Consider the following 15,690-nt stretch of genomic DNA (forward strand, 5'->3'; position numbering starts at 1 on the left):
TCTGACACAGATCCCACAAAGTTTTAGAAGAAAACAACAGGGGAATAATAATTTCCCTTTTATATAATAACACCAAGGTTATACTGTACCTTTAAATATATAGCATTTCCTGATAACTCAACACAGTAAATCAAATGTGGTAAGACAATACAGCAATCTAGAGTATACAACATCCTTTGTCATAGAATAGTTTTTGCTCTGCACAATATCGCAGACCGAAGTCTGGAAGTGGAATTCCATGGATGCACCTCCAGTTTTAATAACAGTTTTAATATTTTATTTTGTATTGTTAGGATTATTTTTTTTGATTTTTGCCTACACGTGTGATAATTAGTTGAGACTTTCTAGATTTTATGTACAAGTGTGTATATTAACTTCACTAACAATTATATAATCAAAATAAAGAATGAGGTCCTCAGTGAGAGGGTCAAGAGCATCAACCCTGTTTAAGTTTACTTGCATTGGGTTGATTCATGTTGAGAAAGTAGCCATCGACTGACTGGGATGGAACATATGAGCATATATATGAGCCTGAGAGACAAAATAGAGAATAAGGAGCTGTTCTGAAGTGATAAAAGTTGCAAAGGAGGAAGTCACACAGTTGCACGGGCAGAGAGGAGGAGCGTGGGGGAGCAGGTGATAAGGGCACTGTCTAGGGTGCTGTCCCCAGGGAGTGAAGGACTGGACTGGGAATAGGCCCAGAACCGGACCGTCCACCAACGATGGGTGAGTCAAGTTTAAATCATGACTTCCCTCACCTGTATCCAATCATATTCATTGTGTTGAAACTATAACATCATAATGACATGAAACTTTGGAAAATCATCCTTTCTGGGAGGTTCGGCAAGGTTAACAGAACAGACCAGGTCCATGTGCATGTATTTCTATAATCCAACATCAATACATTTGTGAAATAGACAGCTAAAAGTGGTTTTAGTTTTTCTTCCATTAGAATTAACAAACATGCTGACATTTTGCTACCATTATGTCCTGGTCAGACAGATTATTTGTTGATATTCTTGTTTTCTAATCATAAAACTACATATTTCCCTGTCACAGACCATCAGCCATGTCACAAGAAGCACAGTGGCCCACCCTGGCTTTGCCAACATAAAATGAAAGGAACGGCTGCCTCATCCACTATAACCACAACCCATCCATGCTGTACATAAAAAGTAAGCTACAAAGCTTGTAAGGTTACTACTGAAAGTCATTTAGTGTTGTGTCATGTTATTGTAAAAACATAGGGAGGAAGTGGACGGATACAACAAGATCATTGGAGTTGATATTGTCACAGAAAATCACTGCGTACTGCAAACTCTAGATTTTATGTCTATGTGAAAAACTGAAACCGGACCCCAGAACCAGAAACAGATAAAATCTTACAGAGAGTCTCCCTGGTTACAGCCACTGAGTAGCAAAAAGTGACAGTTGGCCAAGGAGATTAGCTGCATTAGTTTGAATCATAGGTTTTAATAGCGTCTAAATTGTAAAAAATAATAATAATAACAACTACAAAAAAAAAAAAAAAAAAAAAAAACAGGCGAAGAGCTATTGTGTGATTGTTTGTACTAACAGATTTGAAAAGCAGTCAGAGAAATATTTTTAGAGATATCTCTGACTCCCAAAGACAAGAGAAGTAAATGGATCGCTACATTAGAAGAAACAACTGGAATCTAGGCACAGAAACCTGGTGTTGTGGTTAAGTTACTTCTTAAGTTACATTCTGGAGGGCTGTCAGATGAGTTTGGAGATGTTGTTGTTTTGGCGTAGTTACGGTCGACAGTAACTATTTCAGTTCCAACAATAAATAACAATAAAACAATCAATGTAATATTTGCGATCACTCCTGATCATCCTTTTAACGTCCGGTCGGACATTACAGTATTGGCTAATGGTATTTCTCAGTAAAGCTCTTGGCGTTAGCGTCTTTTCTTTAGCTATATTTATCATAATGAAATGACCTAAAACTAACTTGAACTAACTGAAACTTTTCCAAATCCATTGTATGGATCATTGTTGAGTGTAATTGTCCTTAACTTGATCTGATAATCCACATTTTTCTCAGTCTTGCTGTATTTACTGATACATTTCACTGTGTTTTTGCTACTCCGTGGATCATATAGTCTATGCTAGCGATCTATGTTAGCGTAGCACTCTGTTGTAACCGGAAATACGTCACCATCTCTCGTGCATAGAGCCTATTGTCAAACATATTTTATATATATATATATATATATATATAATATATATATATATATATATATATATATATATATATATATATATATATAAGACTATAGTGAATAAATAAAGAAAAACGTTTACCTGCGCACACACTAGTCGAAGTGGCATCATGCCAGGCAGCACGGTCATATTACTTACCTTGGCAACATGGCCTCGTGCACTAGCTTCTGCAGCACCGACTGTCTTCACGTACCAGCTGTCCTCGAGTGTGAATGTGAGTAGTAAAACTCTATTAAACGTGGTTGTACTTCGTATTTCTACACCTGTGCTAGCATAACGTGTCGTGCAGCTAACGAACAAGCAAAACAGGACATTACTTTTTGAATAGAAATAGAAAAGTCATTATGTTGAAGCGGCTCATGAAAAAACTCAAAATAAAACTGAGTTTGAAAAGGTGAGGACAAGCAACGTGTTGTGTCTTTTGAAGTCTGTGACTTTTTTAATGATAATGTAGCATAATTAGAAACTTACATGGGGAAAATAATTCGACGAGGATGGGATTCGAACCCACGCGTGCAGAGCACAATGGATTAGCAGTCCATCGCCTTAACCACTCGGCCACCTCGTCATACGATGGGAGTGGTTTCATGCATGACGTAGACGCTGCGATACAGTTTCACTAGATATGTTTGGTGAAGAGAGTTTTCGTTTCCGTGCCACATTAGCAGCAAGGTTTACAAACGAGTCTTGTAAAATACAGCTATAGTAAATCGCTGACTAATCACCAACAACGTGCAAACGAGGTGTTAATGTGTTGACTGAAAGCACATGGGCCGAGTCGATCACATTTGTGACCACCAGAGGGAGACACAGGCCAGCTAAACGACCAAATAAATTAGGAAGGAAGGGATGGGCCCGACGTCCGTTAACTTGATATGTTGGCATTTCGTGTTGACATATTATGTCAAATACATAGGTTGTTTTTGTGTGGCTCACATTAAATGTTCTGCTGTGTATATCTGTAGCTGTATGGGAACAAAACCCATTAATAGATACAAAGATCGAGTGACAGTTGTCACTCAAAACGCCCACTCCCCTAATTATCCATGGAATGGATAATTAGCTGTTGTGACCAAAATAATTATTTTGCACCAGAGCGTGTTTATTAATATTTCTGTTAATATTTCTTCTTAAGCTGTCATTGGATTGCAATTTTTGGGCATTGTCTTTTTTTCAGCCCTAGAGGTTATATTTTATGTAGAGAAAGAGTGTGTGTGAAATGCTGTATGGCAACATCCACAGTAGCGTGCATATTTCATTAGTAGATATAGCCATGCATATATAACATGGCCTTACTTTTTTATGTTCTTGTCTAAATGAGTTTTCATTTCTTCTTTTACACTCATGATCTAGGTGACTAGCGATGTCATAACTTGGATGTGTGTAGACATTCAGTCTACATCTATTTATTTTCTTTGTGTTGTCGTTCCACTTTCATATCTAATGTGTGACCACGTTTGTTTGTATGATGTAAATCTGAACTAGAGTGCAGTTTTAAGTAGTCCAACCTTCAGGTGTCTCGTCGGTGTGAATCACAAGGCAGAACGCAAACAGAGGGGATCAAACATTTATTTACCCTTATTAAAAGTTACAATAAAACCATTAACATCTTCAAACGATAGCAAAATAAAGAGAACCAAAAATATTGGCCAAAACATATTTACAGAGACAGTTTGCAGAGAAAAAAGCTCACATTTTGTACACAATCCCAACCCCCTGCGTCATAAACTCTGAAATGTGAACACTGCAATACTCAAGAAGCTTGAATGTGGTTTTAGCCAGAAAAAGAATCAAAATGCACGAACAAAGACATAGCTCTTTTCCCACCTCCCCTCCTCGGTTTTCACTTTTCTAAACATGACAAAATACTTGAAGTTTGGGGGTAAAACAAAGGAATGTAGAATTCTAAAAATTAATCATTTGAAAGGTTTATGAGTCCGTATAACAGTCATTTCGAGTGAGGGAGATGGTCCGCACCGTCCCGCTGACAAAATTTTTTAGATCCCAAAGAGATGAGAAAGAAAAGTAAGATGTTATAGGGCTGCCACGCTGTTAAAAAGGATGCTTCTCCATGAATTGGGAAAATAAGTCAGTATTCCTGATTCGCTCCACATCCAATCCATTACCTTCGCCACACGCCAGTCCCTGTGTGTACCATGAGAGGGGGGCGACACAAGCCGACGCTGTCATCATGAGAGGGCCCGGTGAGATTCCGTCTGTCGAAGAACTAATAAAAGGCAGTGAACTGGTGGTTGAATCAGCAAACGTGATATATCCTTTGTCTTCTTTTGTAGTTTTGTTTTATAACTTTAAGAACGTGGCACAAGTCTCTCATATATATATTTATATACTTTAATCTTGGAAAATCAGTTCAGGTGCCGTGGCGGGGGTGCAGTCACTCTGCCTGGGCCTCGCCCTCGGAGGCTGCAGGTGTTGTGTCCTCGGCGGGGGCGGGGGCGGCGGCCTCCTCGGCGGGAGCGGCCTCTGTTGGTGGAGCCTCCTCTTCCGCCTTGGCCTCTCCTTCGGGTGCGGGGGCTTCAGCGGCGGCGGCGGCGGCCTCGCCCTCTTTGGCCTCGGCGGCCGGCGTCTCCTCTTTGGTTTCCTTGGCCGCATGGCCGTTCTCCTCCGGCTTGTCCTCCGCTGTGGGGGAGGTGGCCTCCTCTTTGCCCTCCTCGCTGCCCTTCTTGCTCTTCTTCAGCGAGATGCCCTTGAACTTGAAGGAGTTCTTCAGGGAGAACTTCTTCTTCTTCTTGGCCTCCTTGGCGGCCTCGCCCTCGGCCTTGGCGGCCTCGCCTTCGGCGGCGGGAGCGGGCTCGATGGCATCCCCGGCGCCGTTCTCGCCCTCCTTGGCTGGTTCGGCCGTTCCGTTTCCGTCTGCGGCGGCCACTTCCCCATCGGGCTTGGCTGAGACGTCGCCGTTAGTCTTGACATGGCCGTTCTCCTGCAGGGAAGAGAACCATTTAGTCATGGATCAGACATAATCAAGTACAAAACAGACACACACTGCTTCTTGAGATGTAAATTATGTTATATATGCAAATGAAAACTCACAGATGGAATTAACACATATTTGTGTATAAATAAATCGTGGTACGGGACAGATTAGCCTTAACTAATTTCCTTCAGCAGCTTAAATGATTGAGGGCAGCTGTTTGCCCCGACTGTAGTTCAGAGTATTCAACAGCTGTCTGCATGACCCGGAGCAGACGCGTGGGGGCAGTAGTGCTGCACCAAAACACCAACACGGCCAGCGAGTCGAGGAACAAAGGAATCCCCGTGAAGCCTGGTCTCTGCTCTCATCCAAGAGCTGCAGCTCGCGTCTACCAGGTCTCTCTCCTGGAGCTCAGAGCAGCCAGCTCCCTCCAGACACGGCACAGACACGTAAAAGCCACGTCCAAACCAACACCGCGCTCTTTAATAAGAGACAGAGATCTATCATTGTAAATGCACCACGCAAGTTAATCAACATGTCTTATGAACAAAACGTAATTGATCTTCTGATCTGGGGTAATTTTTTTTTTTACCTAATTCGGCGCACACAATTTCTACAAACTTCCATTTTTTTTTTTTTTTTTTTTTTGCCATGCACGGAAACCCGCCTGTGAGAGCTGTAGGGCTGGAGGGGGGGAAATGAGGTCTGAACTGGCGCCCGCTTTGTTTGCAGCTCCGCAAAATGCGCCTCCAGCAGAGCGCATTTGCATCCTTTGCACCGTTCGCCTCTCATCTTTTGTTCGACGCGAGAGCGACTCGGCTGCTCGACCGCAGCCGACTCATGAGAGAAAACGTGATCCAAACGCACGTCTAGACCAGAATATGACTCCCCTTCCTATAAAAAATGTGCGGCTGGGTCGCCCCCGGGGGAGCGGCAGATAGGAGAGGAATTAACAAAGGCAGGTCTGGTGCGCGCTGAGCGGGGACGAGCGCGGACGCTCGACGGCTGCTCTGCTGGAGGTCGCCTTGGTTTTAAATTTCGTTCCCCCCCCCCCCCTTCCTAAAGTCATGAGGATGGCTGAGGCTCCGGTCTGCTCTCAGCTCAGACTAAGAAAAAGCAACAGCTGCTCTCCCACATCGCAGCCCTGCGCCCAGCCCTGGCACCCATGCTGCCAGTGGGCGGTGGGTGCCATGTGGCTCCCCGCTGATGCTCAGCACATCAGGGTCCGCTTTCAACTCACCTGGCCGTTGGCTTTAGCAGCAGCAGGGTCGGCTTTCCCCTCAGCAGCTACTCCACCCTTGGACAACTGGGCTCCCATCTTTATTTTTCCTTTTAGGTGTTCTTAACAAAAAAAAGAAAATCGAAAAAGAAAAACCTGGATGAGTTCGGAGGTTTAAAAGTCCAGATCTGGGTTGGGTGAGGTCTTGCCCAAAGAGGTGAAAAAAAATCCGAGCTCTCCTTCTCCCTGGCGAGGACTTGGATACGAGAAGATCCCCCTTTTCTGTGAGTGTGAACCCCACGGCGGCTGAGCTCAAATTAAAGGATGGCAGGGAGACGACTGTGAGTATTTCAACCGCGCCTCAAAATCGACCAGAGTCTCCTCCCCTGGGCGTGACGGCCGGGCCCTGTCCAATCTGGAGCGGCGGGGGGATGGGCCTCCTTCAGCCCCCTGTCACTGCAACAGTCTGCCACTCCACTGGAGGATCAGCAAGACTTTTCCAGTTTTTCACAAGTCTACAAGATTTTGGAAAGATTTTAAACTTTCTTCATTAAGTTACACAACACTTTAAGTCCAATCTTGTCTCAAATGCGGCACAAGGAAGTCCAACTCTGTAAAAAAGAAAAAAAAAAGTGCTATAACTGTTGCTTTAAATGATGTGAAACCACCACAAATGCCATCAAAAGTGTTTCATCAGCTTGCTAACCTAAGGGTCAGGACCCCACAAATGGCCCCTAGATCAGTCTGAAGGGTCACAGCTTGATAAACAACTGTAAAGATCAGAGAGTTTTGCCACTAAGATTTATTCAAGTCTATTCAAGTGCATCAGAGACTTGAGTACCTTTTAGGTTCAAAATGGTTCAAATCAGTATGTAAAAGTTCATTATATCAACTTTCTCTTGAGTCTCTTTTCGACTTTGTCCGAACACAACTCCTTTTCACACACTCAGCATCATCCCATCGCTCAAACAAGTCCTCGCTGATTGTGTTTCTCGACAAAGGAAATAAGTTTGTCAATGAAAGACGAGGAATTTTAATGACCTCTGGATTTTGAGCAACAAGGCCGGCTTTCCAGGAGTGAACTCGTTGCGTAACGCGCGGCCCTCTGTGGAGACTCTGCGATGGACTGGGTTTGCTTTGTCACCGACGCAGACAGGGAGACAGTGAATCAGCCTGTCAGCCAGTAATGAGGACTCTTTGGCCAGACCGCTGAATCCCACGATCGCGGCGGTGACACTGCATTTTTTTTTTTTTTTTCTTTTCTGGTTTTGGGGAGCCCAAAGCTGGTGGGACACTCTTGCGATCCATTTAGGTCAAAGGGCCTTATGTTTCAAGTGGAGTTATGAGAGCCAGTGGGCGGCTTCTGCAGCATGGATGCATTCATTTATGTACGGCAGCTGCCTCTTTTAAAACCATTACTCTTAATTCCGGCAACCTTAACCAAATTAGCCTTTCTTTCCCATCAACAAGGCCCTCATTTGTCCCAAAGATGAACCCATGTTAACAAAATGGCACTCTGTCTGCTTGTCATCCCTACAGGACTTCATTAAGTGGAATTTATGGTTTCCTCTCTCTTCAGAGGCATCCCTTTGTAGGTCCATCTCTCTCTGTCTCGGTCCCCCTGTCATTGTTTCCATCAGCCCCCCCCCCACACATAACACGCACTCACCAAAACATGTCACCGCTGCGGTATGCGAGGCATGCACACACCACCCAGAGAACCATCTCCAGCCACACAGCGGGGACGAGCTTCCAGGGGTGGATCGCACCCCAAGGGGCTCGAAATCTGCAGCCACTCTCCCGCCCCTCCCAGCCGACCACCATTCTCCCGCACTCAGTCAAGAAAGAGGACAATGATGTTTTTACCCCCCACCCCATCCATCCCCCATCCACATGCTTTTGGGATTCCTCCACATGTCCTGATGTGGGGACGCCAGAATCGAAATCCTCGCTCTGGCCTGAGGTCTGTGTTCCTGACTCGATCAGAGCGGTGTGTCCAGTCTCAGGATTTGGATAGCTCAGGAGTTACTGTTAAACAATCATTAGCATTAGTACCGGCACTGCTTTATGCACTTTTAGTAAAAAAAAGAAAACGTGGTTAAACTCACCATTAACCACGTAGTACACACTAGCAGAGCACACACTAATAGAACGCACACTGTGACGATGACACGACCCGATTTCCATGGGAAACTTGAGATTGCGGCCGGACGACTTCCTCTCTCCCCTCGCCCTGCCAACTTATTTCTGTCACGTTTAACATGCTGCCCCTTCTCCTCTTCTCACACTCTCCCCTCCTCGAGCCGGTCAAAGCCCCCGTTTGTGCCGTCGGCCATTTTTCATGCCCCCCGACACAGGACGAGCTCTCAAATCCCCGCTAAAAAGCCCCCATTGTCTCTCTTTCTCTCTGGGCGCCAACTGATGAGCATCACAAGTAGAAAGTCAAGGGAAAAGATGACTGGAGAATCGGAAACATGTCTCTGGGGCTCCTGTTTGCTTTGGGGGGGGGGGCGTTATCTTTGTGGCGGTCACCTTGAGCAGATTACTTGAGCACGTCAGCGTGATGAATATGTAATTTCCCGAGGTTCCTCAGTTTGTGAGCAGTTCATGCATAGACAATTGCAAAAACAAGAGTGCAGGCTGTTTCCTGTGCGCTTCATTTTGTTTGCGAGGGGTTGATGGTTGCAAATATGTTGCACAGATAAAAGCCTGCACGTCTCAATACATAATGTAGCGTCCCTAAAGGAGGCGCAGTCATGAAAAGGGGAAAAAATATGTGTAGGCAAACTAAAATCCTCTCGTATTAATGTCTCGCAAAGAACAAATGCAACACAGTTTTTCTTTTTAATGCTGCTCAAATGTGATTTCTAAGCAGCTCCGACAAGCAGATATTTGAATTTGATTCCGTATGTATGATCTAGTTGGGCCTAAACACAACATTTGCATTGCCAAGCACCTAATTACAAGGAGAATCAGGTGCACGGCCCTCTTAAGTAGGCTGAGTAGGGGTGCGTCGACTTAAAAGAAAGGCCTTTGTGATGCTAATTAATTCGATCAACTGGCTTATTGACTGCAAAAAGGCCCTCGCCAGCAGGCGACCGCAGAGCTGCACATGGCAGCCATCTTGGCTGGGGGCTCGTGCAGACGTATCGGCTCTGGCTGTGGCTCTCGGAGGAGGAGGAGGAGGAGGAGGAGGAGGAAGAGTTGCTAGCGTGGTTGTCCAGTGCTCAGCCAGGCTTGCGTGTCTGACCCGTCTCATTGATAAAACAGTCGTTCCTGTCACAGGGGAGCTTTGAGACGCAGAGCGACCTCTGAAAATGGAGGGAAGCTATCAGCAGTCAGGCCGACGTGTGTAAATTTCCCCCTTTCTGCTTTTCTGTCTCTCCGTGCGCCCAAGGTGGCAGACATGACGCGACCCCCTCCACCACAACCACCTAGATTTCACTGCTACGGAGCCGGTCGCCACGGCAACGGCCACCTCCGTCGACGTCTCTGTCTGGTGTTCCAGTGGAACGTGGTTTGGTGGGAACCCGTTCAGGAGCGGAATGGAAGAGGATATGGCTTGGCCGCTGTTTTTGTTTGCCTTATCATCCCGGCTGTGTTTATTTGAAACGACTCTGACTCCCACAATTTATGCAGCGGAGACTCTCAACCCTCTCGCGGCACCGCGGGGAAATGAAGCGTGGTTTCCTTTTAACCTTCACCCTCGCTGACTCCCCGTCAGCCTCTGTCTCCCTCTTCCTCATCATGAATTCTTTTTTCTCTGAGACACATCTGCTGTTCATCGCCCCTCCGCATTCGTCTCTGGTGTGAAAGCTCGAGCCGGTGCGGTGAAATTCGGCCAGCGGTGGCTTGTTTCTGTCTGTTGTCATAACATTGCAGGCCAGGTAAGGAGGCAGAGAGAGATAAAGCAGATGGCGAGACGAGTTAAAGGAGAGGGTGAGGGGTTAAGGAGCACAGAAAGTGTGGATGAGTGAAGCAGACGGAGGGGTGCTGTGTGTGTGTGTGAGAGAGAGGGAGAGAGACAGGGGCATACAGTAGTAGGGCAGCTCATCCCCACTGGCAACTGCGCTGCAGCGTTACTAGGTCAGTGTGCCATCTTCTCATTCATCATTATCGCAGCCTGCTCTTCCTCCTCTGCTCTCCTTCTTCATCCCTCCCACACATGGATGCGTTTATTCTCCTCGTCTCACACACACACACACCACAAAGAGAGAGGCGCTAACGTTGAGTGACAGAATGGATCGTAAATCCAAAAAACACCCAATAAAGGACACGCTTTAGGTGCAAACATTCTTACCGGGTTAATCTTTTATCACCAGAACAACACTCGTCTCGTCTTAGACAGTTTTATACATTTACGGGGCAAGACGGATGTCCACAAAGCGATGGAGAAAGAAGACCATATGGTGAAATGTTTTAGGTTTTGCCCGTTAAAAAAAACATGAACTAATCTCAGCTTCGAGGCAGCGCGATTGAAGAACGACCGGTGCAGCTGATTGACGGATGAGGCAAACACAGACTTCGGTTCCTACCACAATATCTTCCATCGCCACAGCAGGCTCGGAGCCTCGGGCTAACCTGGATGGAGCGGCAGAGGTGTTGATTCGGATTCTGAAAAATGTATTTGTCCCTGGGGGGCAATTTAAGCTGATGGTGTGTTCTTTTAAAATACAGAGCAGTGATGGTGAGGAGAGCTAGACCGGCCACTCACCATTAATATTTTCCTGTTCAGCTTTTTTCCACCCACTGAACATTTCCTGTCTCAAATGTCAGAAACATGTGAGACAGGAAATGTTCAGTGTGTTTACCTAGACAACCTAGTGACCAGCTGTCAGTTACAAAGCAACGGGTAACGAGTAAACGTCTCTATATGTGCTCCAACCTGAGTCATGTTTGTAGCATAACTACATAGAAATGTTGTCTGCTGGTCCTTGATCCAGCTCAGAATATTTTCCACATATCTGCCATTACATTGTTGTAGATAACTAATGCTATATAGTAATAATTGAGCTAATAAACACCATGTTAGCATTGTCGTTGTGAGAATGGTAGCACGTTGGGTTTAGCATTCATCTGCGCCACCTCACAAAGTTACATGGCAGCAAGAGACGTGGTTTATGTGCAAAAACCACATGCATTCGCACGACTGTTTCCATGGTGTTTGCCTTAAAAAATCCATCAAAATGAAATGATGAATCCCTTTCATGTCCTTTCAGTTAGTAAATTGTGAATCACATTTCTTGAACACAAAGTGTATGCACTGACAACTTAGATAAGTGTCCCTATTAATTATTAATAACCAATTATTTATTATCATGCATAGACTTGGGACATCTGTACGCTAACCATGGAGCCCTGGGGTTAGCTTAGCTTACCAGGAAAATGATTAGTTCAGCTCTATCCACAGTTTACAGAATCCGTGCTTTTAGGACTCCCAATAAACAAAACATACAGTGCATCAGTGAAATGAACTCATTATTAGCTTGCGTCAGCCCCAGTGACTTCCTGAAATCTCCACTGGTTGACTTTCAGTAATGTTAGATGCCTTGGAGAGAAGCTGTGATGTTTAGCACTGACTGCGCAATCATCATTTTTAGTGGCAGAACTTGGGTCGTGTAAAGAAAAGAGACACTTTAAAAATGGCGCTTTATTTGTGGCTGCTCTGAGAAAACCGCTCTAGCCCTATTTACAGAGTCAAAATAGGAAGTAAAGTTGCTTTTCAGATGCATCTTTCTTAGGTCTGAATAAACGCCCTGGCGTCTAGTAGACACAGCGGCAATCTTGCTAGGTTGGCTTACGAGACATTTCTTGTGAATGAACGCAGTCTTGCAGACAGAGAGGCACTCACGCGGTTACTGCGAATTAAATCGTCGCCTCTTGTCAGAAATCCAGAGCATCAGATGTCCTTTGACACTTTTGTGAGTTCAGTTTAATGTTGCGCAGGCAGAGGCAGAGATACGGCCGACACGCTCCGCGCTGTGAAAAGCAGACCGATAAAACATAACACGCTGGGTAATATGACAGCTTTGCATTCCTGCATATAATGAAAAGGCCTGAGCCTTAAACAACACACACACACACACACACACACACACACACACACACACACACACATACATACACACACATATATCTTCCCTGCTGCTCAGAAACAGTTGGCGGCAGAAGTGCTGTTTGTTTGCCAAACACAAAGACATATATACGACAACAACCACTTGCGTGCACCCACATGCAAATACATTTACCCCCCACTGGTGGTCCACACTCACACACAGACAATGCACACACACACATAGTCAGACTCATTAGCTCAGCACTGGGTTATCTGCTTTGGGTTTTTTGGCCAGTCTGCGATCATCACTCTCTCTCAGCCCCTGTGAGTTTTTTCCACTCTGCCAGCTCCTTGCACCCCCCCTCCTCTATCATCTTCATTGTAATGCAGATTTGAGGGTGGAGTGGGGGATGGGAGCAGGGGCCTGGGGGATGGGGAGAGAGGAGGTTTGTGGCGAGGCTGGGGTTGGTGTTAAGTATGACCTGGCAGCCCCGCTGTGCCTCAGCGGGCGGTCCGGCGTGGGCTGGTGGGGGGAGGAGGAGGAGGGGAGCCCGATAGAAAGAGAGAAAGAGAGAGCTTTGAGGGTTATCCCCCCTGCCTGTATACATGACTCAGACTTCAGATATCATCATCATGAAATGAAAAGATGGCAAACACGCCCCCCCTCGTATCTTCACGCGACAGTAATCTCATCCAGGAGCGGAACGGAGAAGAATGCTCGACGGCGTTTTGTGCTGTCTAGACATAATGAGCTTAATGTCACCGAGGTCATGTTGTTGTCCTCCCTGTCATAGACTAATACCACGTCAAACTAACTGGAAAATGAATAGTGATCATCATTTGCAAACGGCTGGGTATTAAGCTGTGCGGGAAACGGTAAAGCCGTGACTCGGAATCTCACTAATTTGCCCACACAACCTGCAGCGCGAGGCAGTGGTGGGCAGATTCTCCAACAAGGGTGTGTGTATTAGTGTGTGTGTGTACAATGAATTTGTGTGTAAGTGTGCATTTGGGGTGGGTAGCTGTTGTGTCTGCAGCTTAAGCTACGGCCAGGCTCGTCCCAGCTGTCGGATTGTAATCCAGTTTCTAGCTCTGTCGGAGCACAAGTCAAACGGTGGCTGCAAAACCTACGCCATCCCTCCTACCGCACACACACGCACACACAAACACACACACACACCACAATGGAGGGCAGAGATGGTAGACAGCAGGAAAAGGCCTGCAGCGAAAATAAATAAATGTCTAGAGTCGATACTCAGCCATTGTGCTTTAATGAGCCGTGTGTGGGCTGGATTCATTGACTTTGCACCTCTTATTGCCATGAAAAAAAGGCATCCAGCTCACTTCTGTTGTTGACTCCCCCTCTCTCTGTTTGATTGCACGGAATTGCACTCTCGCAACACGCAAAAACAAGGTCGCTCAATTAGGATTCTTAATACAGTTAACTTGTACACGCTTGTAAATAATAACAACAATTAGGTGATAATGTGCACGCTCTAATTTCCTGCCTCCCCCTTTTGTGTGTAGACACCAGGATGCAGGTTCAGACACGGGGCCGGGGATTTAGTGGCGTTCGATCCAGCGCGACGCAGCTGAAGGACGACTTTCACACCCGCTCCAGTCAGTCTGGAGTTGTGTGTGGCTCGCGCCGCCTTGACGTGATTTACGATTTGGTTGTCATTTTTGCTCCACTTTTTCTTTTCATCCATCTGCCATTGCAGCTGGGTAGTCGCGGAGCATCGCCGCGATTGTGAGTGACCTATTTATAACCCGCTCGCCCCCTCCATCTCTTGCCCCCAATTCTCTCCCTTGTCCTCCAGTTTATCAAAACATGGTTACATAAAAACAACTCCCTTTGAACCGGCGCTGGGCAATCTTTGTGAGATATTAAATAATTCAGGAGACGAGGTGAGGCGTTTAGTCTGGGTTATTTAAATCTCTGTCTTAAGGGGTATTCTTAGCCCCAAAAGTGGCATTAAGGAGACATGTAGGTGCAGTTTTTGTCTGGAGAAAGTCAAAAGAGGCCAAAGGTGACATGTTTGCTAACTCCGTTCTGGTGAATGTGGATGGGAATTCACCTTTTGTCTTGTGCTTAGGTTACCACATAACAGAAGCCACATTGATATTATCTTCCACGAGTTGATGAATATAGATAAATGAAACATCTGTGTTAGATCAGTATGAGGAAGTTTCTACCAACTGATATCCGCTGGCTAGTATAAGCCGCAAGTTAATGGTTTATTGAGATTTTTCATGATAAGCCAAGTTAGCTAGAGATCAAATGACCAAACATAGATTTAACAGGAGGAGAAAGTGTGGCATTTCATGAAAATACATACAATTAAATGAACTTAGTACATACAATCAGACACTGGATTAGATAATGTGAAGCATATTGTCTGCTGTAGAATATCTGCTGTAAGTGTGTCGTGTGCATGATCGCCTCAAGACATCAGATGTCAGTCATGCAAATGAGGTCAGGAGTCTCCAGCCTGAAGGGTGTAATAACTCCTTCTCTGTGCTACTGAGTATTACACTGCAAAAACAATCACTGCCACTCGTCAAAATCGCACCTAGCGTGCTAGCGTTGACGTCGTGCCAGCCTTCTCAGTTTGCGCTGCCTTCCATAGTGCCAGCACGCTTCCCTCCTTCTTATCAGCACTTTAATTGATCTACAGATATCTGAGTGTACTCGCAGCGTAAGCGCTGACCTCACCTCCACTGCTCTGCCGAGACGCCTGCTCTACCAGCCTGCCCAGTTGATTCTGCATTAACCTCCCGGTACACTGGGCCTGGTTAGGCTCCTAACCCTCCGGCGACTGCCCGACAGTGATTGTGAATGATTGATTAGGGATTGATTGGTTGAAACAGGGGGGTAGGGAGGGAGGTGGAGTGAGATGGGAGGTTTGTGTCTCATCAGGAAATGAGCACAGTCAGGTTAGGCAAAGATTTACTGTTACTGCCTACATTATTCTCTCGTAGGTTCGGTCCTTGTCAGAGCCTGAGATACTGCCCTGACGGAGCGAGGCATTAAAAACAAAACGGGATGAATATATCTGACGGTGACAGGCTCAATATGACAGACGCCCGCTCCGACAACAGCACACAGACGAAAGCTGTTTGTCAGTTCCGAAGGGAGACTCCTTCTTTGTGTGTCGTCCCCTTGGGATGGGCTAACAAGGTCGTCATGGGTCACTGATGAGCTTTGACTGGAGATCAATGGGAAAGCATCGAGAA

The 15,690-nt window shown here is 45.9% G+C and overlaps 1 protein-coding gene, 1 long non-coding RNA gene and 1 other non-coding gene across 3 annotated transcripts in view; 1 reads left to right on the top strand and 2 right to left on the bottom strand.

The window, feature by feature from the left end:
• Window positions 1–2,385: 2,385 nt before the first annotated feature.
• LOC125023642 overlaps window positions 2,386–15,690 on the top strand; it is a 29,013-nt gene continuing 15,708 nt past the window's right edge. Inside the window, exon 1 of the long non-coding RNA XR_007114658.1 lies at window positions 2,386–2,461. This is a non-coding gene — a long non-coding RNA (uncharacterized LOC125023642). The remainder of the gene's footprint in view (window positions 2,462–15,690) is intronic.
• trnas-gcu lies at window positions 2,734–2,815 on the bottom strand. The gene has a single exon. It is a non-coding gene; the product is annotated as a tRNA-Ser (tRNA).
• marcksl1a (MARCKS-like 1a) lies at window positions 3,801–6,729 on the bottom strand. Its single transcript, XM_047611034.1, has 2 exons — window positions 6,420–6,729; window positions 3,801–5,188 (listed from the first exon to the last, which is right to left on the bottom strand). The coding sequence occupies exons 1-2, from the start codon at window positions 6,495–6,497 to the stop codon at window positions 4,643–4,645; spliced, it is 624 nt and encodes a 207-aa protein (XP_047466990.1). The 5' UTR covers window positions 6,498–6,729; the 3' UTR covers window positions 3,801–4,642.

Source organism: Mugil cephalus, chromosome 17 (genome assembly GCF_022458985.1).
Source record: "Mugil cephalus isolate CIBA_MC_2020 chromosome 17, CIBA_Mcephalus_1.1, whole genome shotgun sequence".
Lineage (NCBI taxonomy): Eukaryota > Metazoa > Chordata > Actinopteri > Mugiliformes > Mugilidae > Mugil > Mugil cephalus.